At 35.8% G+C, this 22,681-nt stretch overlaps 2 protein-coding genes across 4 annotated transcripts in view; one reads left to right on the top strand and one right to left on the bottom strand.

Annotated features, from left to right (window-relative positions):
- LOC138314384 (enolase-like) overlaps positions 1-12,491 on the bottom strand; it is a 53,989-nt gene extending 41,498 nt beyond the window's left edge. Inside the window, exons 1-3 of one of the 3 annotated variants that reach the window (XM_069254688.1) lie at positions 12,361-12,491; positions 8,170-8,258; positions 3,700-3,798 (exon numbers count right to left, since the gene is read on the bottom strand). In XM_069254688.1, coding sequence (XP_069110789.1) covers positions 3,700-3,798; positions 8,170-8,251 — 181 coding nt within the window. In that variant the 5' untranslated portion in view covers positions 8,252-8,258; positions 12,361-12,491. The other 2 variants (XM_069254706.1, XM_069254697.1) reach the window with 2 other exon arrangements.
- Positions 12,492-12,693: 202 nt separating this feature from the next.
- LOC138314347 (arf-GAP with coiled-coil, ANK repeat and PH domain-containing protein 2-like) overlaps positions 12,694-22,681 on the top strand; it is a 97,966-nt gene continuing 87,978 nt past the window's right edge. Inside the window, 4 exon segments of the mRNA XM_069254653.1 lie at positions 12,694-12,887; positions 18,536-18,593; positions 19,906-19,964; positions 21,999-22,059. Coding sequence (XP_069110754.1) covers positions 12,835-12,887; positions 18,536-18,593; positions 19,906-19,964; positions 21,999-22,059 — 231 coding nt within the window. The 5' untranslated portion in view covers positions 12,694-12,834.

Below are 22,681 nucleotides of genomic sequence, written 5' to 3'. Positions count from 1 at the left end.
GAAAATCGGCCGACTGAAGCGTGGTTGTTTACAGTCACAACACAATGGCGGACTGATTTTGCTATCGATTTGCTCCAGTATTGTTACCAAGAAAATAATAATTAAAACGTCAAAAATCATCAAATATCAAACAATAAGTTAAATATATTATTTAAATATTATGTGTGTGCAAGAAATGTCCGCAGACAGCAAGAAAACGATCTTCTGATCATGAATGACTGCTAACTTGCACACATGTTACACTCAACATCTGTATTTCTCGGAATCCTGTCGCTGTGATTTCAATGAAATAATCAGTAATCAAGTTTATTCGCGTGTTTTACATGTTATTTAGAACATTCTAGCGATGTTATAAGCATCGAACAGTCTATAAAACATCATTTTATCAATCTCTGCAGCGGCAAACACCACGAGGTCTTAATCCGGAAGTTTACAAAAATAAGGCTTCTGTGAATTGCATCATGGGATACCTAGTTAACAAACAGTGGAAGAACACTCTAAACGAAGTCGATTGATACAGTAACTCTTTACACCAAGATATATTTAATACACAAAATATATCAAAAAAGAAATATAATCCATTCCTATGCATAACGTTACTGAAGAAAGTATTTTACCGGCGTACTGAAATATGAACGAGAGTAAGCATGAACTCAAACTTGCACACGTACGTGTTACACATATGTCGGTCAACAGGGGAATTTCCCGGAATCCTGTCGCCGTGATTTAATGAAATAATCAGCAATCAAGTTTATAAAAGTAAATCACATGTAATTTAGAACATTATACCGAGTGTAAAACATCGCACAGTCATATTAAAATCATTTAATCGATCTCTGTAGCGAAGATAATATCCGGAAGTTTACAAAAATAAGGCTTCGGTGAATTGCATCATGGGATGGCAAATTGACAGAGAACACTCTAATCGAAGTCAGATTTAGGTTAATGATGCAAGCCTTGATAATACAGTAAATCCTTTACACATCAATATAATAAATACGCGAAATATATCAAAATAGAGATAAAATAAAATCATATGCATACTGAAAAAAGTTTTAACCGGCATGCTGAAATTGAGTGAGAGTAAGCGTGAAATTGTACGGCCGCCATGTTTGTTTACACAAAGTGGGCTTACGTAATAGCAGAATAAACAAGGAACAGAAACATGGCATTTTGCTAAAGATGTTAACATCATAGTGAGTTTTATTTGTTATATATTTACAGTACAAGTTTACAGACAATTTTCGTGATTCTAAACGATCGATAAGCATTACCCCTACTTCAATAGAGATCGATCGTATGTACACAGATGGTTACGTGGTTACATGGGCCTAACTTTTGGGTGCGGCTAATATAACGGTGCGTCTTATACGTGTACAAAACCTGAAAAAATCGTAAAAAAGGCCTCTGCGGCTTATACACAGGTGCGGTTTATTGTCCGGAAAATACGGTAACATTTAAATTAATTGTTTTCAAGCGATGATGGGAAAAATTATCCAGTCTATCCCGGCTGAAACAGGGACAGCAGCTCAAGAAAAACGCCTGACCACATTTATTGCCAGAGCTTTGGACTTCATTCCACAACAATTGCATAATCTGCAGGTGATAGAAAGTATGTACACACCCTGCATTTCTATGAATACGGTGATACCCGATGGGATCAGGATAGATCTATCACATGTGGGTCATACATACCACACGATATTGGCCACACCAACCAACCAATCAACTCGCGCCAAGCATTACCGTATATTGTAACCCAGTATGCAATAGGTATTGTGCAAGTTGCAAGGCGAGTACGTCACTATCACCGTCAACGGTTAGGCTGTCACGACAATATTAGATGCTTAAATTGACCTATATTTAGGATTTTCAATAAGTGTTTCACACTCAATTTCTACATAATTAGCAATCTACAAGGTTAGTGATTTTTTGAATCATGTTTTTTATATATATATATATATATATATATATAAAAAGTTTTAACCGGCATGCTGAAATTGAGTGAGAGTAAGCGTGAAATTGTACGGCCGCCATGTTTAAAAAAATTCAAACCCCTGAAGACCGGCATGAGCCGAGAAAGCGCTAGGGAGAAAAAACTGTTTTATAGTTGTGTTTTTTATGTATATGGAAACCATCACATGGACAGTTCTTTTTTATTTATATATATATATATATATATATTTAGCCATTAGCTTGGATCTGGTATCGTAGTGAGTTAACTCACAATTTGATTATTGCAAGCCAACATATCTGCTTTCAGATTAATTGGTTATTGATGTCAAAGTCAAACACACTAATTACATATTGTGACGATTTAAAGTGACTAGATTCTAATCTTTTTTAATTTTCCTGATAACTATTCATGTGTAATATCTCAAGACATTGACATGTGCTTGGAGTACGGTGGTTTTATTGAATTGAGCTCATTTTCAAACTCGTTTCCAAATTTCCAATGTTAGTCTACATACAAAGTTTCATTAAGCACGGTCCATATTTACTCAATTATAATTGCAAAGGACAGTAACTCAGTAAGTTACAATCAAATAAGGACGATTTTCAAACTCGTCCAAGATCTTTCCAATTTTAGTCTAAATACAAAGTTTCATGATGCAATAATAATTATTAGTGCAAAGGGCAATAGCTCCGTTAATTACTGTCATCCGAGATATTTCAAATGTTAGTCGATATACAAAGTTTCATGAAGCTGAATGTATATTTACTCAAGCTATTGCATTCACAAGGTCCAATAATAATTATTAGTGCAAAGGGCAATGACTCCGTAAATTACTGTCGAATCAAACTGATTTTCGAACTTATCCGAGATCTTTCCAATGCTAGTCTACATACAGTTTCATTAAGCTCATTATCCTGTTCACACGGATATTTTAAAGGATGTCGCACGACGACGGACAAAAGACTATCCTTTGGTCAGGTGACCTAAAAACAGGAGTAAACGCAAAATTTACATTGATGCTGCCAATGACAACAGAACAGTTATGCTCTCACAGTTGATGTCCCAGTGTAAGTTTGGTATTTGCCTGCATTTGTGACATTATAAAGCTTCTGTAAAAAATTTTCCAAGTTTAAACTTTCACATTCTGGTAAAGCTTACTTATAGTCCCTCAGTTGTAATACATTCTTGTAGAGGCACCACTGAACAAACCTTTCAATAATATAATAATAGTATTACCTTTGCCGTGATATTCTCCAGGGCATTTGTCTCTCGGCTCTAGACCTTTCAATAACATTTGTCTCTCGGCTCTAGACCTTTCAATAATAAAAGTATTACCTTTGCCGTTATATTCTCAAGGGCATTTGTCTCTCAGCTCTAGACCTTTCAATAATAATAGTATTACCTTTGCCGTGATATTCTCCAGGGCATTTGTCTCTCAGCTCTAGACCTTTCAATAATATAATAATAGTATTACCTTTGCCGTGATATTCTCGAGGGCATTTGTCTCTCAGCTCTAGACCTTTCAATAATAATAGTATTACCTTTGCCGTGATATTCTCCAGGGCATTTGTCTCTCGGCTCTAGACCTTTCAATAATAATAGTATTACCTTTGCCGTGATATTCTCCAGGGCATTTGTCTCTCAGCTCTAGACCTTTCAATAATAATAGTATTACCTTTGCTGTGATATTCTCCAGGGCATTTGTCTCTCAGCTCTAGACCTTTCAATAACAATAGTATTACCTTTGCCGTGATATTCTCCAGGGCATTTGTCTCTCAGCTCTAGAGCCTCGTAGATTCCTGTGGAAGCACCACTTGGAACAGCCGCTCTAAAAACTTGGCCTACAAAGAAACCACATCTTGCTGAAAAAGCATGTTAATAGCATTCATATATATATGATCTTATTTGAGTATTCATATGAGATTTTATGCGACGAGTAAAAATGAAAACTTGGAGAAAAGAAACGAGCAAAAATGAAAACTTGGAGTAAAGTTTCATAAAATCTCATGTGAAATGAACACAAATTTAAGATACTTTTTATCACATAACTACAAATACCTACAAAACAAAGAATTTCATGTCAAAATGGATTCCGAAAATCCAGCAGGGGCTACCATTTTGTCCTGCCGTCCTCTTAATCCTGACATTGTCATTTTTCTTGACATCATTTTATTGTTTCTGTCCGACGTCACAATGAATTTCCAGCCAATGGATATTGTTCCAGATCATATTACACTAGTGACATACCCAAAAAATATTACACGGGCGAAATCACTGGATATCAGGCAGATTATGTGATAAAAGAAAATATTTTGGTCAGATTCAATATGTTTTTTGTTATTAGTGTTATTATGGAGAGGAAGAGGGGGGGGGGGGGGGGACTGTAGCATTGTTTGTTATGGATAATTTAGTCTGTATTAAACAAGTTATTTTCTGTAATAGTAAAACACAGACTTCAGCTAGTGATCCAGATGCTGTTTTTTTTTTAAATTTTTTTTTTTTAAATATTTTTACGACATGCAAGGGAGTGAGAAAAGTAATGGTGATCATCTGACGGGTGCTACGTACTTTGGCCTCAGGGAATATCATCTTTCTCAAGTTTAACAATTCCTTGTATTAACCAACAAAAAGTCAATAATTGGTCTGTTATATGAAACGATGCCTATTAAACAAGCTTTGCTTTTTTTTGAAACAATTTTGAAGATATGACACCATAATGACTATAAATGAACAAAACATCAAGGAAAATCTTTAGCGATATTTCCTCAGTAGGCCCTTTTAGTTCTTTTGCTATGCTTATATTTTCCTTACTCCTATCACATTGTCGTCAGTCATGTGTGCTCACATTATGGCTATTGCACAATGATCTATTTTGATTGGTCGACATGAGATCCCAGAGGGATCTTGGCACCCACCAAATATTAATCTATGTTTGACAATTGAAAAGGGATATATCTTTGCTTCTCAAACTTTAACAAACAAAATCCAAGATGGCGGCCTATTGGCCATCTTGTTGACCGATCAGTCCCAAATGCATTATGCACAACCAGGGCCCAAGGGGAACTTGCACATGAAATTTGAGAGAGATCTCTTGAGTACTTTCTGAGAAATATTGGTAAAAACTTCACCTATCAAAATTCATGATGGCGGGGGCCCGGCCTGTCGTCCATCTTGTTGAATGATTGGTCCCAAAATGCAATATGCTTAACTTGGGCCCTAGGGGAACCTACATATAAGATTTGAGGAAGATCCGTTCAGCAATTTCCGAAAAATAGCGGTAACAGACTTTAACTAAAATCAAAATCAAAGACGGCGACCATCTTGTTGACCGATCAGTCCCAAAATGCATTATGCACAACCAGGGCCAAAAGGAAATGCATTTGAGAGAGATCCCTTCTGTAAGCGCTTTCTGAGAAATAGTGGTAACAAACTTCAACTACCAAAATCCAAGATCGCGGCAGGTCGGCCATCTTCTTGACAAAACAGTTCGGAAATGCAATATGCACAACTAGGGCCCTATGGGAACTTACATATAAAATTTGAGACAGGTCCCTTCAGTTCTTTCTGAGCAGTACAAACTCTTAATTATCAAAATCCAAGATGGCTGCCTGCGGGCCATCTTGTTTACCGATCAATCCCAAAATGCAATATGCATATCTATTGCCCAAGGAGAACATACATGTGAAATTTGAGAAAGATTCCTTCAGTACTTTTTGAGAAATAGCGGTAACAAGAAATCTAATGATGGTGGGCTAAAAATTCCCTGTGTTTATTTATACCAAGGTTACGCAATGTCAATCTCTAACCAGGTGTTCATCGGCATCAGATTGCATATTGTCAAAACCTGTCCATAAGGTCTTGACCAATTAGACAAAACTCCCAGTCATATAACAATTGATATAAAGGCATCCCTAAAATCACCAAAATTTTTGTCTTATTTTCGAGGCCTAAGGCATATTGTTATTTTCTAGCGCCGAAACGAGAAATAATTTTTGTAATCAATTATTCGGTCACATGTTATCGATTACTAATGGATTAATCACTTAAATTGAAGACAACTGTATTGTCACACTTAACTGACTACTGAAAACGTCTGCCATGTTTTGGTATCAACTAATAATAACACCTACAACGTACATGAAAGAGCACCTACCTTACATTATATAAGCCTACCAATTAATAAGAATAAATTTATTGACAAACAAACAACAACCGTATTTCATCTCAAATAAACACTGAATTCCGTCCCTGTATCATCTTGTGTAACATCATTTAAATACAGTCTGCTAACCCGCTATTTTTACGTGACTTTCACATGTACGACTAATCAACCAAATTTGGATCACTACCGAGCAACATGACCAAACTTTTTCATTTTTGTAATCAAAAATAATTAACTAAATCAACTAGAATTACCTCAGTATGACATGAATAACCGCTGTAACAACACATTTTGATTGCTAATTCGTTTTAAAAACAATCTATCCTACAGACCCGATGCTACAAAACACGTGTGTTGAATACCCGCAACTGTTTGTTTGTTATTTCTGTCATTTAGTTCAAGTTAATTCACGGGTGATTTATTTCGCTTATTAGGAATTAGGAATTGTGAAAAGTGCTCATATTTTAACTGAAGGTTATTTTCAACCAATTACGCTGATATATGTTTTCATGTACACTGTTTTCACTTCAAACTGAAGTGGTCAACATGTTAAAGTGTTCGTACAGCTTGTCATTTTTAAAATGAATCAGCAAAGATATTCGTCACTGACGCACAATGTTTCTGCAAAACAATCATTACATAAAACATCCACTTAAAGCATTTACAATTTCAAATGTTTATTTATGAATGTAACATACCTGTAGTTCATGCTTTACTTTTTGGCTGTTTTGTTAACGCAATCAGTATAATATGATTAGCCACAATGTTTCATATTTTACTCTTGATACAAAAATACTTGCTACGACGTTTTAATGCAGGTAATATTTGCATTAATCTCTCAAATATTATCAAACTATCGCCGTATCAATAGCAATACCAATCAAATTTCCAAACACAACCCGGTGTGAAAAATGTGAAAGCATGGCTTCAACCTGACGCTATTTTACACAGTACTGCCAGCGACCAAAACTAGGTCATTGTCTGAAACCACATACCGACCGGGAAATACGCTAATAATACAGAAAATGCATCACGAAAATCTTGTTTCTATATGTGAACTGTAAAAATATCAAATAATGACTATAATAATATCGCTTGTTAATTTGGCAAACTGTCAATACCGCAAAGTCAGCAGATGAGCACGCAGCAACCGGAGATGGGTCCAACACGCACCTATCTTAATAAAGTTGTTTGGCTCAGCCATTAGCGGCTTTAAAAATGCATAATGAAAATCCCATTTCTATTTGTGAACTGCAAAAATATCAAGCAATGATTAAAATTGAACATTAACAGGTTGGTGACATGGCTATCGCTTGTTTATCTGGTGAACTGTCAATACCGGAAGTCAGCAGATGTGTCCAACAAGCACCTATCTAATAAAGCCGCTTCGTTCAGCCATTAGCGGCTTTAACAACTCTTATCTTCAATTAGAATATGAACAAAAACATTCGTTTTGAATGATAAGCACATGCAATCATAAAATTAAAATGTTTAAGACTACAGTTAGTTTTGCTCCCTAGCGTCCCAGAGGCGATTAGGCCTCCCTATACTAACTCAACAACATGGAGCTGATCGCTAGTGAAAATTGGCAAATAGTGTGTTGCAAGCTTTCTCATGACATCCACTTTTACATTGATCAATGACTTTAACTTCCACAGATATGTAATTTAACAAGTATTTCTCACATGATATGCTTTGTTACTTTCAAAATGTGACTGTATATACCTGAACTATTAAAGAGATAAAACTTTACAGTCGCAATGGATTCCTCACAAATCCATGATGTCAACGTGTTTAGTCAGCTTGCAATGTACTTGCTATGTATGTTACGATTAATGATTATTAAAATCTTTAATCAATTATCAGTGTTGTTTCATTAATCTAATCACCAATAATAATTTTAGCTATTATTTTCATTGTAGTTTTGTGTTCCTTCAATTTTTTCGCAATAACTAGAAAGAGACTTTTGTTAATTTTATGGCATATCCAATCCCTATATATACTTGTACACCACATCTGGAGCACTGATGATATGTTTAATGTTCATTACCATTCACAGTGACTTCTACCTCCACTGTCGGGTTTCCACGGCTGTCAAAAATTTGCCGAGCATGGACCTTGCTGATAGACATGATTGCTCTGAAATGAATTTTATAAAACAGTTTATATTAAAGTAATACATTATGCAATTAAAGACCATGGAAAATGTTAATAAAACAGGCCTAAAAGAGTAAATTGAAGATTTCACCAAAAGTAACTTTAAATGTAGGTCAAGGACATTCATTTGAACTAACTTGAAAGCCCACCATGTCACAGGTCTAATGTCAGGTCTCCAGACCTGCAGTTACTGACAATAAATTTCAACAAGTTAGGCCCCTGTCTGTGACCTTGAATGAAGTTCAAGGTCATTCATTTGAAAGAATTAGAAAAGCCTTCATTCCAGCATGTTACAAGTGTAATATCATGTCTCTGGTTGTGGCCATGGTTTTTGCCAGCAATTATAGGAATAGAAATCCATATGATTTTTTTATCAATATTTTGACAGCATTTAATAATGTTTCTTGATGTCTCTTCTTTTCGGGGATAAAAATGGTTCAAATTTTTTAAATATGAGGAGGTATCAATACATGTATTTACTCTGTGGTTTATGTCCCGTTGAAGTCTCGTTTCGACATAGCTCAAAGAATTTATGAGATTTTCAAATAAAATCTTTCAATGTCTGTAGCAAGTTGCCAGTTATAAATTTTGTCCAAAAAAATCCAAACATTCTTAATAGATTTTTTTATTCGGGGATTTTAAGAAATGACCTATTTGGGGACCATTTTGAAAACAGGGCTTTTTCTCACTGCTTTGGGAATGGGGCCAATGGCTTTGAATTTGGGAAAAAGTGCGACAAAACCAAGATTTGGGAAAGAAATTAAATATGAAATAATGCAAAACAAATATGATTTTATATTTACAGTGTAGTTTATATACTTTTCTGAAGCCAGTTAAAAAATATTCAAAGCCTTAACTGACTAAGTTCATGCAATATTTTTGGACAGTTTTCAAAAAACTTTCATTTTGAAATTTAAGGCTTGAATTGGGAAATATTAAAAGGTTTTGCCATGGGGAATGGGGCCCATTTTCGGCCCCAAATCATGTTGAAAAAAAGCCCTGGAAAATGTGCCTTTTTGCACAAGTTTTACCATTTTTTTGTCACATGTAATTGATTACTTATCGATTAATCACTAAAATTGAGTGCAACTATATTGTCTCACTGCTGATCATGACTACTGAAAACATCGGCCATGTTTTGGTATCAACTAATAATAACACCTACTGTACAATATGACGGATCAAAACGTGTACATAAAGAGATGAAACTACAGTCAGAATGGCTTCCTCAGAAATCAATGATCTGTCAACGTCTTTAGTCAGCTTACAATGCAATTGCTATGCATGTTACGATTAACGATTGATAAAATCTTTAATTAATTTTCAGAGATTAGTAGTTTCATTAATCTAATCACCTCCGATTATTCAACTAATCGTTTCAGTCCTACTAAAATGGAAACAAATTTCATTATCTGAATCACTTCCATTGTTTATTATGGGGCTAAAAATAGAACACAGGCAAATCTCTATCAACCATGACATTTTCACTAAATTTCCCTGATGGTTATACACTGTAGTCTATGGAGAGCACCTAAATTGTCACTTAATGACAATGTGCAATAATAGAATTCAATAGTTCATACACAAAAACATGATCTTCAGTCAGTTGTATGGCTATCTGAAAATTATGATGCACTTTTTTTTATACAAACTGGTAAAACAACTGTACTGGACCAGGTCTTGCCGAGTACCAATTCTCGGTTACTTCCTTAAAACGTTGTCCATTATACACATTCCATAGGAGACATTGCACTGAAGATCCACTCGAAGCCATTCCTTTCCTTGAAAATCTTTCACCTATACCAGCCAGCAGATACAACTAATTTATATTGTTGACATATGTATAACATGTAATCTATTAATCAACTAAGATACGGGGTAGATATAGGAAATGGGGTAGGATGCTCATAATGTCAAAACCTGCCAGTACTATCAATATAAATTTGGACTGCCTTTGCAATAATAAGGTTAGCATCATTTTCTAAATCTGCATCTCCTCTTAGTAATGTATCTAATGTGATGTCACCGGGGAACCAATGAAGATCGTTTAATAATGTCTGTCGTATAATGTGATATTTTGGGCATGTAAGGAAAAAGTGATAAGAGTCTTCGCACGTGAATCCACACTCACATCGTGCTCAAGGCAAAAGATTGGATCTGAAAAGATTTAATGTTCTTAGTTATGTCGAGACGTCCTAGAATCAATGTTTGGGTAGCCATCTTTGAAGACTGAAAGTTAATTTTAACACCCAATCAGACACGTACAGCTGGGATCGATTTCCGATGAAATTCTGCGATTCTGATTGGCTGATAAAATTAACTTTTGGTCTTCAAAGATGGCTACCGAAATACTGATTCTTGGACGTCTCAAACATAACTAGGTAGCTATGCTCAGCCAAGGGGGAGATAACCTTTTTCTAAGCACCTTACTCCAGACTCAATATGTCTTTTTTCTAGTGTTGAATTACCATAAGAAAGTGTATAGTTGCGAAACGTTGAACTGACCAGGATTAAAGATGAATATTTATAAGGCTATTAATATCCATGACCTGTTCCGGAAAGGAAGTAAGCATTCAGAGAGCTTAAATTGAAATGTGAAAATATGCATATTTTAATTCCTGTCGATATTCCATGTCCAAGACCCCCTTATTCTGGCTTAAACATGTTTAATGTTAACATCCATACCAGGAAGAATGTTGGAATCTTCTGCTTTTTACTAGAACTGCACTTTTTTGCAAAATGAAAATAAAGGTTAGTGAGATTGAGGTAAATACCGAATCATTCAAAATGGCGAACAGAATTAATGCCAACTTTCGTTTTATAACGTATCGTTGCACTGCGTAAACCGATGTTTATGGTATGTTTTTAACGCAAATATTAAGTCATAAAAGAATATATGCAAGCATACCAACCAGGTATAATCATGGAATGTAAATGAGATTCTGTTTTATCATACAATTGAGATGCATTATTTGGATGTGATTACTCAGTAATTGAGTCAGTGATTGTGAATTTTTTTAACAACAGATCTGAGATCATGTCTACATCCAAGCAGGTTATCCTAATTCACGATAGTGATACTGACAGTGACATTACCCTGCCCCTTCACCCTCTGTAGTACCTCCTGTACATATAAGAAGCACTTCGACATGTTGTAAGCAATATTATGCATCAGGATAAACAAACTCGCAATGGGAGATAATTTGCCAATGGTACCCTTTCCGCATTACCCTAGCTTTATTTTAACATATTTATTCAACTCTAACATGTTTTTTTTTTAAATGCATGACAAGTACTTGAAAAAAAAAAAATTTTTTCACAAGAAAAAATAATAATTAAAAAAAACCTAATCAAAATAAATTGAATCTGTTTGCTTTTTTGTAAATTCCAAAGAATGCTCTAATATATAAAAAAAAAGAAATCATGGATATAAGAAAGCGAAAAAATTGGCTGAGCATAGCTAAATTAGGGACATAGCACCGTTAATGTGATTGGTTGGGATGTGACATGTATTAAAGTGAGTGCCAACTGTTTTGTTTTAACTGTAAAGGCATATTTGACTCCAAACCAACATGCAGAATTCCCATAATTGCTGTCGCAAGATTTGTTCTACAATCCCAGGCTTTTCAAGAGCAGTAGGTAGCTGACCATATGCCTAAAGAAGCGACCAGTCAGAATTTTGAGCCTATGATTATGGTCAGTTTTAGCGACTAGTCTCTTGCCAAGTAGAGCCTAGTTGTTAATTATCATAGTTGTACGTTTTGACATCTATAATTTAGATCTGATTAATTATTGAGACTGCGATAATTTTTTCCTTGTGCATTTTCCTGAAGAAGAAAGCTTATACCTGGCCTCGTGTACATTAGGTCTACATGAGAACGATCACACTTCAGCTGAGTGCATGTGACCGACAGGCAAGGTCGGACACAGTGGAGGATTTCCTCAAGGTCACATTTCATCAACATTTCGTACGAAATGAGACATCTGCATTGCCGCAAGTATCTTGGCGAATAAATGAATTCAGATAGTCACAAAATGCTTCCTGACACGTACCAATACAAATTAGAAGCTGCAATAGGCCTACCTTGTTATGCTCCAAAGCCGGTTCACAGACGTCTTGGTAAAGATGAAGGCTGACGACCGAATTTGGAATGACACTCGAGACTTCTCAGACGTTTTGCTCAAAGTTACAGTATTTATTCGTATACATGAGTTACGAACCCACCCGAAACGGTCCGAATGTAGATACCCTTCAAACAAAAATTTCCTATTTATAATCAATACTTATATATACAATTCTATTTTGTTCACATATAAATAGGAATTCTTATTTCAATAACTTAAATAAAATCAGATACCAGCGATGGTTTTTTCTTCTTCTCGTCATATTAATTTATACCGTTTTTCCGCAGCGCCCCCTACAACATTGAAAATAACTAAAATGGAAGTAGGCGTCAGAAGATGAACTTACTCATAGTTTAGTTATACCGATATCCTGGAAATGAAGTCACAACTGGTGTTTAATATTACATTTATTTGAATATTGACACTGATAATAATGAGACCAACAATCGACTTCCGAGAATGTCTCAAGGACTCGCCGAAATTCAGGTAAGATGGGTTGATGCAGGTGCCCGATCAGCATCGCGGTTGCTGGTACAGATTCTAACAGGGTAGGGTCGCTTCGATACCCCAAGGACCGAATTGTCTTCATTCTATCCACACTTATATATTACAATGATCCCCTCCCCATATCAATTAAGCTATGTTCTTCCTAGCACTACAGCACGCAGGTACGTACTGTAAGCTAAACTTCATCTTTATGTAGCATAACGTTATATATAAGTAACAGGAGAGGAGAAAATGTAGCGGCCAGACCGGGATTCGAAACCGGGACCCTTCGTACACTAGCCGAGTGCTCTACCGACTGATCTATCTGGTCACAGATGATCGACCCAGTCCAATCCCGCTACACTCCTCCCTCCTTTCTCGAAGACATATACGAGACCTTCCAAACATCACCTTGGGTTATTTAGTTGGGATGCCAATTTTGTAACAGGAGAGGAGAAAATGTAGCGACCAGACCGGGATGTGAGCCAGGGACCCTTTGAACACAAGGCGATCATACTCTAACGACTGAGCTACCTGTTCACCAATGATCGACCCTATGCAGCCCAATCCTTCTACACTTATATAGGGTTTTTATTTATATTATGTGATAGAAACACAGACAAATGCTGTAATACATTTGACCCTATGACATTATATAATTTTTTCTATATTGTTTTTACCAACAGTATATATATATATATGTATATAATATATACATATGCTGTTGGTAAAAAATAAGTGCCAGGTCCCTGTGGTTAAAACTTGTTACAAAAGTATTAATTTTGACCAATGAGATATAATTCAATAATTTGGAGCATACGTTGTGTCAAATAAAAAATCCAGGTGGGGAATCACATGGTCTGTAGTTTACTTGTTGGTGTGTTACTCGAATTAAAATTGTGGCCGCCAGCAGTTTTAGCAGAAAAGGCAGTAAATCACTGAAAAAAATCTTTGCCTTGTTTCTTCTTACCAGGTAAAAGGCGAACAATTGTGGTGTTGGTCTGCGTAGTTTATACATTACAGGAAGTCCTCAAGAGCTAAAGCATATCCACTAAAATGATTACACGCGACATGCCATATCACAACCAGGCAGGCCTAAGTAACAATAAATATAGCAATACTAGGTGGTACTTATAGCATGTATGATTTACTATAGAAATATAAAGGCAAGATTAACCGATAATACTATAGTGACGACCATCTGCCATACGGAATTCTTGACAAACCAATACTTTAGTTGTGTAGCAACGCTCTGTTCTTTTCTGTTACATTCAGACCAAAGTTTTGAATCGAAGCAATTTTGCTCCTAGTAGAATTAGTAGTATACGCGAACATACACTTTTCGTACCTTCTCTGAGTTTTAATGGTGTCGTTTGCTATAAATATGATAGTGCCTAAATGTTGTAGTCTACATTCAATTTCACATCTAACCTTTCTATCAGAAAACATCATGTTGATCTATGACGTATCTTCCGGTGGGGGGAACTCTTAACTTTTTCTACTAAATGGAGAAGTATTTCATCGTATAACAACAATGCTACAGCAAAACCAGTGTGTTATTACTGTGTGAACTACAACTAATTTTAAGGATGGACTGTCGTAGAGCAATCTATTTAATCTTACCTGGCCCAAAAGTCCGGTGAGCTTATGTCATGGCGCGACATCCGTCGGTCAACATTTCCTTTAAAATGCTGCTAGTCATAGAATTCCGCATGGATTCTAACCAAATTTGGCCAGAAACATCCTTTGAGGCAGGGGAATAGAGTTTGTATCAATTTTGTTCTGACCCCCCCCCCCCCCCCCCCCCCAGGGGCAGGAGGGGCGGGGCCCACTAGGGAAAATAGAGGTAAATCCTTTAAAACGCTACTAGTCTTTAGAGTTTTACATGGAATGGAATGTAACCAAATTTGGCCACAAAATATCCTTGGGGGAAGGGGAATAGAGTTTGTATAAATTTTGCCTCTGACCCCCTCCCAGAGGCAGGAGGGGAGGGGCCCACTATGGAAAATAGAGGTAAATATTTATAACGCTACTAGTCATAGAGTTCTAAATGGAATCTTACCAAATTCGGCCACAAATATACTTGTGGGAAGGGGAACAGAGTTTGTATAAATTATGGCTCCGACCCCTCAGGAGCAGGAGGGACGGGGCCCACTAGGGAGAATAGAGGTAAATCTTTTAAAATGCTCCTTACCATAGAGTTGAGGGAAGGGAAACTTTGTTTGTATAAATTTTGGCTCTGACCCCCAGGGGGCAGGACAGGCGGGGCCCACTAGAGAAAATAGAGGTAAATGCTTTAAAACGCTACTAGTCATAGAGTTCTACATGGAATGTAACCAAATTCGGCCACAAATACCCTTGGGGGATTGGGAACAGAATTTGTATAAATTTTGGCTTTGACCTCTTAGAGGCAGGAGGGGCAAGGCCCAATAGGGAAAATAGAGGTAAATGCTTTAAAACGCTACTAGTCATAGAGTTCTACATGGAATGTATATATATAACCAAATTTCGTCACAAATATCCTTGGGGGAAGGGGAACAGAGTTTGTATAAATTTTGGCTAGAGGTAAATACTTTAAATCACTACTTGTCATAGAGTTCTACATGGAATGTAACCAAATCTGGCCAGAAATATCCTTGAGGGAAGGGAAACTTTGTTTGTATAAATTTTGGCTCTGACCCACTGGAGCAGAAAGAATGGGTCCCAATAGGGAAATTAGAGGTTAATCTTAAATTCCTTTAGAAAAGAAACAATGAACCTGTAATCAGAATGTTCATTATTTGGCATTACAATAACCAGTTGAGTGATACAGGCCCTCTGGGCCTCTTGTTGTCATAATAACTAATGATCTAAGAAATAAATTCAATCTTTATTAAGTAGTTTTGGTTGCAAAGGAAAAAATCACAATAATATCATTGAATTTTGTAATTTTAAATACCATTAAGGAGAAAGCTTGCGTGTGAATTCTTTAAGTGAAAAGAAAAAATCATTACATACTTTCCTCCAACTTTGCTATGCTCTTTCTGTATCAGCACTCAGGTGACCGTCAAGGCCTCTTGGGCCTCTTGTTTATATATTATATAATTGTGTTTTATCTTCTTTTTTAGAAGTTTCACTATGCAAATAGAAAATGATCATGTATCGAACACTGTTCACCTAAATCAAGAAAAAGAAATTAAATGATTTAATGTTACAACTTCTATATTATAATATATGAGGAACATTTTGAGACTGCATGATCACTGTGGGTACCCGTACACCGGATATTGGTATCGACGAGGCGAGGCCTGTCGCAACAAGGATACGTTTTACAATATTTGCACAATTCTAATGTAATTAATGTATCTGTAACTATTGTCCAGTTCAAGCTTATTATATATCGCGTCCGTATGCGATCTGTCTACCCCCAGCGTCATATATTTATTGAGGAATAGACAGGAATCCAGGGTCACCTGTAGGGGGGTACCGCAATGAAATCGACTGTGAACTATTGTTCGTGATATTGAATAACTAGCTTGTTCCAGGTTACAATTTTTGGGTTGTATAGACGGGTTATGATGGGAAGTTCATGTTGAGGCCAATTTCGTACTGTCGTGGCCACGGATGTTTCAACAAGACGACTCAAAATTTAGCTTGTGTACGGGGGCTTGTTAAACTAGTGTACGGGGGCTTGGTTTATGTGATAAAACTGGTGTACGGGGGCTTGGCATAACTAAAATGACAAACTTAACAATATGTTTAAAACAGATAGCGTCTAGTCGTCCAAAAGACAGATGTAAAGTTTTCCTTTGACGTCTATGTGTTCGTAGATCTCGTGTAAAGATGATGAATGTTGGTTAGTCTGTAGATTTTGTATACAATATCAGTTTGTTTGTTTGCTGGCAATTTTGTTAAATTCTTTAACGGAGGGGATCATTTTGAGGGAGGAATGTACTCGTATTAACCATGTAGCGCAATAAGAAATACAACTTCACCTGGTGGAAATGTCATAATGTAATAGTAATAGTAAATTTTACTATTAAATTGTAAACCATGGCTAAGAATACGTATTTCCATTTTTTCTTTTTTTTTTTTTTTCTTTTCGTTTACAGGTGCTGGCCGTTTACATTTGTTTTTACTGTCCGGAAAATTTCGATACGTTCCGTATGGCTACCTGCCACCTGATTGAATGTCATAGTGACTTGACATTAGAGCTACGTCGACGGGAAAATAATAAGAAGCGCGTGCATACTCATCACACCCGAGCTCTGTAGAGAGGAGGGCAAAACAATACCTGTTATTGACAAGGTCGGAAAAATCCACATTTCTAGGAGAGATGTTGTACCGAAAGATAGCCCATTCAAGAAAGATATCTAAAGATAATGTTTAAAGATGCTCCACCGCTGACAAGTGGTATATTTTCACTATGAAAATCGGGAGCAGACGATTTAGTATTTTTCTTCAGTTATAAAAGTTACTTACTTTACACCATTACCACCATTGAAAAGTTTGAGCTTTTAATTTTACTTAAAGTTAAAAATATGAAAAATAATTAATTGTTTCCCGAAAAAAATCCGTGACACTATATTCTATATGGAATGAAGTACTGATTGCGTATGCACCAAAGGCGAAATAAATTATTTTATATTATTTTTTTTGTGTTAATTAGGCATATATAAACACGATTAAATACCAGTTATTGTTCAAATGATGAATGTCATTTATGCTCTGTCGGCGGTGGAGCATATAAATACTTTAATACTTTTTGTTGCCCAGGCTTAAATTAATTGAAAAGAACAGTTTTTTGCCTGAATTGATCAAAATCAAAATGAATAATCATTCTACATTGCGTATCGTTTCAATCAGTAATTTGATTAATCATATAGAACGTTATATATTGCTATTTAGAAAGAAATATTTGACTTAAAAAGCTGCGTTTCTCAACTCATCAATCAATTTTCCGTACAATCGTCAACCAAGCTGCCGTACAATCAACATCCAAGCCCCCGTACACTTGATTTTTAACAACAAGCAAGCCTCCGTACACAACGTGATTTTCACTTATTTATTTCGTAATCTTCATGACCTCAAATTTGTCATCGGGGCGTGAGATGCTTTCATATGACGTGAATTAGCCATAGAAAATGAATTCCGTTATCAGGAAAGCATTAAATATCTATATCAGTGATTTATTTTAAACCGTCTTTTTCACTGCGGTACCCCCTACATGTGACCCTGGATTCCTGTCTATTCCTCAATAAATATATGACGCTGGGGGTTGACAGATCGTATACGGACGCGATATGTAATAAGCTTGAACTGGACAATAGTTACAGATACATTAATTACATTAGAATTGTGCAAATATTGTAAAACTTATCCTTGTTGCGACAGGCCTCGCCTCGTCGATACCAATATCCGGTGTACATTTTGAGACTGCATGATTAACTTATGTGTAGTTGTTGATGTGATTCAGGGCCCTAGGGGTATATAGGGAAACACTGATTCAGAATGCAAGGGCTAGTAATATATATACTGTGTATATATAAAGGAAATAGGTTGTTCTGATTTCCTGGTTCTGATCACGTAGTACACAACATATCACTGTCTAAGGAACACCTCAAAGTTGTAAATAAAAACCTTCATTTTTATATTGTTTCTGTTGATAGGGCCTCACTTGAAGGTTCTGAAAATGATCTGGAGATCCTTGAGGCACGCCTTGAAAGGGTAAGACAAAATTTAACAAATATTAACAAAGGCAAGCTGACACCAAAAACCAAAGATGCACCATAATTGACCTTAAAATAGTAATATGGATAAAAAACATTGGCAGTTTAATTAGGCAATATTGGGATATAATCTTTATCTTTTGTGGAATTAAACAGCTATTTCTTAATGTGCATCTGATATTTCACAGAACCATTTATATATTATTGCCTTCTTTTGAGGGCACTATATTATGGTCTCATAGTGTTGTCAAGGGATGGCATAGTACCCGAGCCGGAGGCGAGGGTACTATGCCATCACAAAACAACACTATTAGACCATAGTGCCCTCAAAAGAAGGCAATAATGTTTTTAGTACATAACGAGTTGAAAAAAATGATAGGACAGACAATTATGTACGATCAACAATAACAATTTATTTAAACGAGTGCGGCCACGTCTAACGTTGAGAAATGTCATGATCGGAGGCATCTAAATACAATTTCCAGGCAGAAATCTTTGAAAATACTCACTGCATATTTCGTTGTCTGCTCAGTTCAATTTGCAATTTTGTTCTTTTGTAAATTCGTCAGCATTCAAGTTTCCAAACTGAGACATTTATGTTTTGCAAAACATCATCCGCACACAGCTTGTTTGCCAGAGAACAGCGCAGATAGCGACAGACGTCATTTTTGTCAATATGACGTTCGTAACAAAAAGCGCGCCAAACGACAGTCCCGGGACTATGGCTCAGTAGTGCCCGGGGGCTGAGCCAATGAAAACGCGAGAAAAAGTCATGTACTAAATAATAATAAGGGTAAACTATTTTAAACTATAAAAATAGTTATGCCCCCCTCAATAAATTAAAGCTGGGTTAATTTAGATTATTCAATCAATGATATTGATATGTAATACCTGTATTCTGTACATGTGTTGTAGGAGTAATACCTGTATAAATAATATCTGCATACTAACTAAAAAGAGCGAGTCCAACACGGTAGTTCCTTCTAGTAAGCTGATTTTCTGAGGACGGCTCCCTTCGAGTCGAAACATGTCAACAACTATCTGATTAAAAACTCAGCTTACTGGAAGGAACTACAGTGTTGGACTCGCTCTTTTATATATTTACCTGGATTATAAGTGAGGCCTCTGTATTATTTTGAATCCATGGCCGGTTCCATCAAGAATTTCTACATTTTCCATAACCCAGGACGTTGCACCTCCACCCCCCGTAGTGAAGAATACCAGTAGTTTATATAATCATTGACTTACTCTAGTTCTCCTTACTCCAATTTAGATAAAAAGTGTATTGACCTTTATTGCCTTTGTTTCAGATGGTCAAACTTTGCACCCTGATGATTGAGACTGGCAAGTCGTTTAAAAGGGCCAGCAGGTTTGACCCCTTTTTTACCTAAAATCTGGCATGATTCATTAGCTATTTCATGCCTTTCTTATCATTCAAAGTATAATGAAATAAACCATTTCAATTACCAGTATTAGATATTGTGTCATTTAAAGCATCTTATAGTGCAATTAGATGGTTTTGGGGGCTATAAATAATAGCCTATTGCTGAGATAACATGAAATAATCATCACTGTGGTAGGGTTTCTAAGGTCACCTGATCATATAGGTCATGGTGACCTATTGCGATAGTCTTTAGTACATCATCGTGTGTCGTCCATCGTACTACGTCCGTTATATTAACATTTCCTTGTGAACACAATAACTTGAGTAAATATAAACCAAGCTTAATGAAACTTTGTATGTAAACTAACACTGGAAAGATCTCAGATGAGTTTGAAAATCAGCTTGATTGGACAGTAAATTACGGACTTATTGCTCTTTGCACTAATAATTATTATTAGCTCACCTGGCCCAAAGGGCCGGTGAGCTTATGTGATGGCACGGCGTCCGTCATTTTTTCACAAAAAATCCCTACTTGTCATAAACGGCTGAATGGATTTTCAACAAATTTGGTCTGAAGCTTCCTTGGACGAAAGGGAACCACTCTTGTATAAATGGTGACCCAGACTCCCCAGGGGCCTTAGGGGCAGGGCCCAATAGGGGAAATATAGCAAATTCTTTAAAATCCTTCTTCTTCTGTGGGAATGAAGGGATTTAGTTCTAATTTAGTCTGACACTTCCTTTGGTGAAGTGGAACCAATTTTGTAAAACGGTGGGGCTGTCCCCCCAGAGGCCAGAGGGGCGGGGCCCTGTAGGGGAATTATAGCAAATTCTTTAAAATCCATCTGTAGAAATAAATAGATAAAAGTTTAATTATAAAGCCTTCAAGTTGGAAGCTTGTGTTTTTAGCCTGAAACAGATAAGAGATACAATACAGGCCCAATGGGCCTCTTATTGAACCTTGTGAACGCGATAATTTTAGTAAATATAAACCGAGCTTACTGAAACTTTGTTTATAGACTAGCATTTGAACGATCTCAGACGGGTTCAAAAATCAGTATGATTCAACGGTAATTTAAGGAGTTATTGCCCTTTGCACTAATAATTACTATTGGACATTATGAACGCGATAACTTTAGTAAATATGAATTGAGCTTAATGAAACTTTGTGTGTTGACTAAGATGGGAAAGATCTCGGACGAGTTAGAAAATCAGCTCGATTCGACAGTAATTTACGGAGTTATTATCCTTTGCAATAATAATTATTCAACCTTGTGAACATGATAACTTGAGTAAATATGAACCTATAGCTTAATGAAATTTTTTAAAGACTTACATTTTAAATTATCTCGAACAAGTTTGGAAATAAGATTGATTCGATGTATGTAGACTACCATTAGAAATATCTTGAACGAATTCGAAAATCAGCTTGATCCGAAGATAATTTATGGAGTTATTGCCCTTTGCACAAATAATTATTAATGGATCTTTTGAATACGATAACTTTGATAAATATGCATTCAGCTTCATGAAACTTTGTATTTTGACCTATTAGATGTATGTTCTTATTTCGTGAACAAAAGACATCAGTTGGCTAGTAAGTTACATAACTAATTTGTATCAAATATCTCGTGACCATTAAGGCCTATGGGTCTCTTGTTTGATTACAAAGTGAGTCCAAACACAATATTTTTCAAATTTGTTGAGTCGTATTTAAAAGAGATATAAAGGATTATAAAAAATATTGATGGAAAGCAGTGAGTCCTTGGAGGAAGAGGTGAGTCTCTTAAATCCTGAAACACATCAGCTAGGATATATAGAACAATTTGGTGTTAAATGGGACTTTTTGTTCAAAGAAGTTATTATTAATTTCACCCAGACATTACGTCCCAAACAGGTGTTATGTTAAATATGTTACTGGTGTATACAGTCATCTAAAAAAAACCTACTTAAACATTAGTGTATGTGTACTGTAATTTTCTATTTAAAGTGACATGTTAAAACTGTATTTTCTATTTTTAGTGACTTTGTGATCGGAGTGCGAGATTTGGCATCCTATTTTAAAGAGGATGATCTAATTATGGTAAGTTAAAGATTAACACAAAATCAAGCCGTGTTTAACTTTGCCTATTATCACCATTTTCTTGGTAGCTTTTGTGATCATCAGTTGTCTATATCATGTATCTCAAACAAATCACATCTAACAACTTCTTCTGTACAATAACATGTAAGGTCCGCACAAAGACATGCTATATCATTAGACATGTATATTGGAATGAACAGCCATCAAAGCTCCTTTGTTTGAATTCAATTAATTTATTACCTTATTCAAGGTCATCAGTTAAGTACACCATAATATTTTTTGTCTTATTATTTGAAAAATGACCTTTATAAATAAAAAACCTCTTTTTATTAACAAGTTCAAGATAAAGAATATGTGACCTATTTATCTATATATATTATCAACACATGAACTCTAATTGATCCATGACCTTTTATTGACCTCTTAAAACCAATGACCTCCTATTGACCTATGAAAACATATTATATGATACATCTATTTGACCTCAATTATTGCTTGTCAGTAACAGTAAATGTATCTCTAAATGATATGTGAATTAATACTCATTGGCTTTAGTATAAATGTAAAAACCAATAAATAACATTGCATTCAGATATTAAAAGCATATGGCTGCTAATTGTTA

Source organism: Argopecten irradians, chromosome 1 (genome assembly GCF_041381155.1).
Source record: "Argopecten irradians isolate NY chromosome 1, Ai_NY, whole genome shotgun sequence".
Classification (NCBI taxonomy): domain Eukaryota; kingdom Metazoa; phylum Mollusca; class Bivalvia; order Pectinida; family Pectinidae; genus Argopecten; species Argopecten irradians.
Note: the sequence above shows the minus strand (reverse complement) of the source record. Positions and strands in the feature narration are given on the sequence as shown.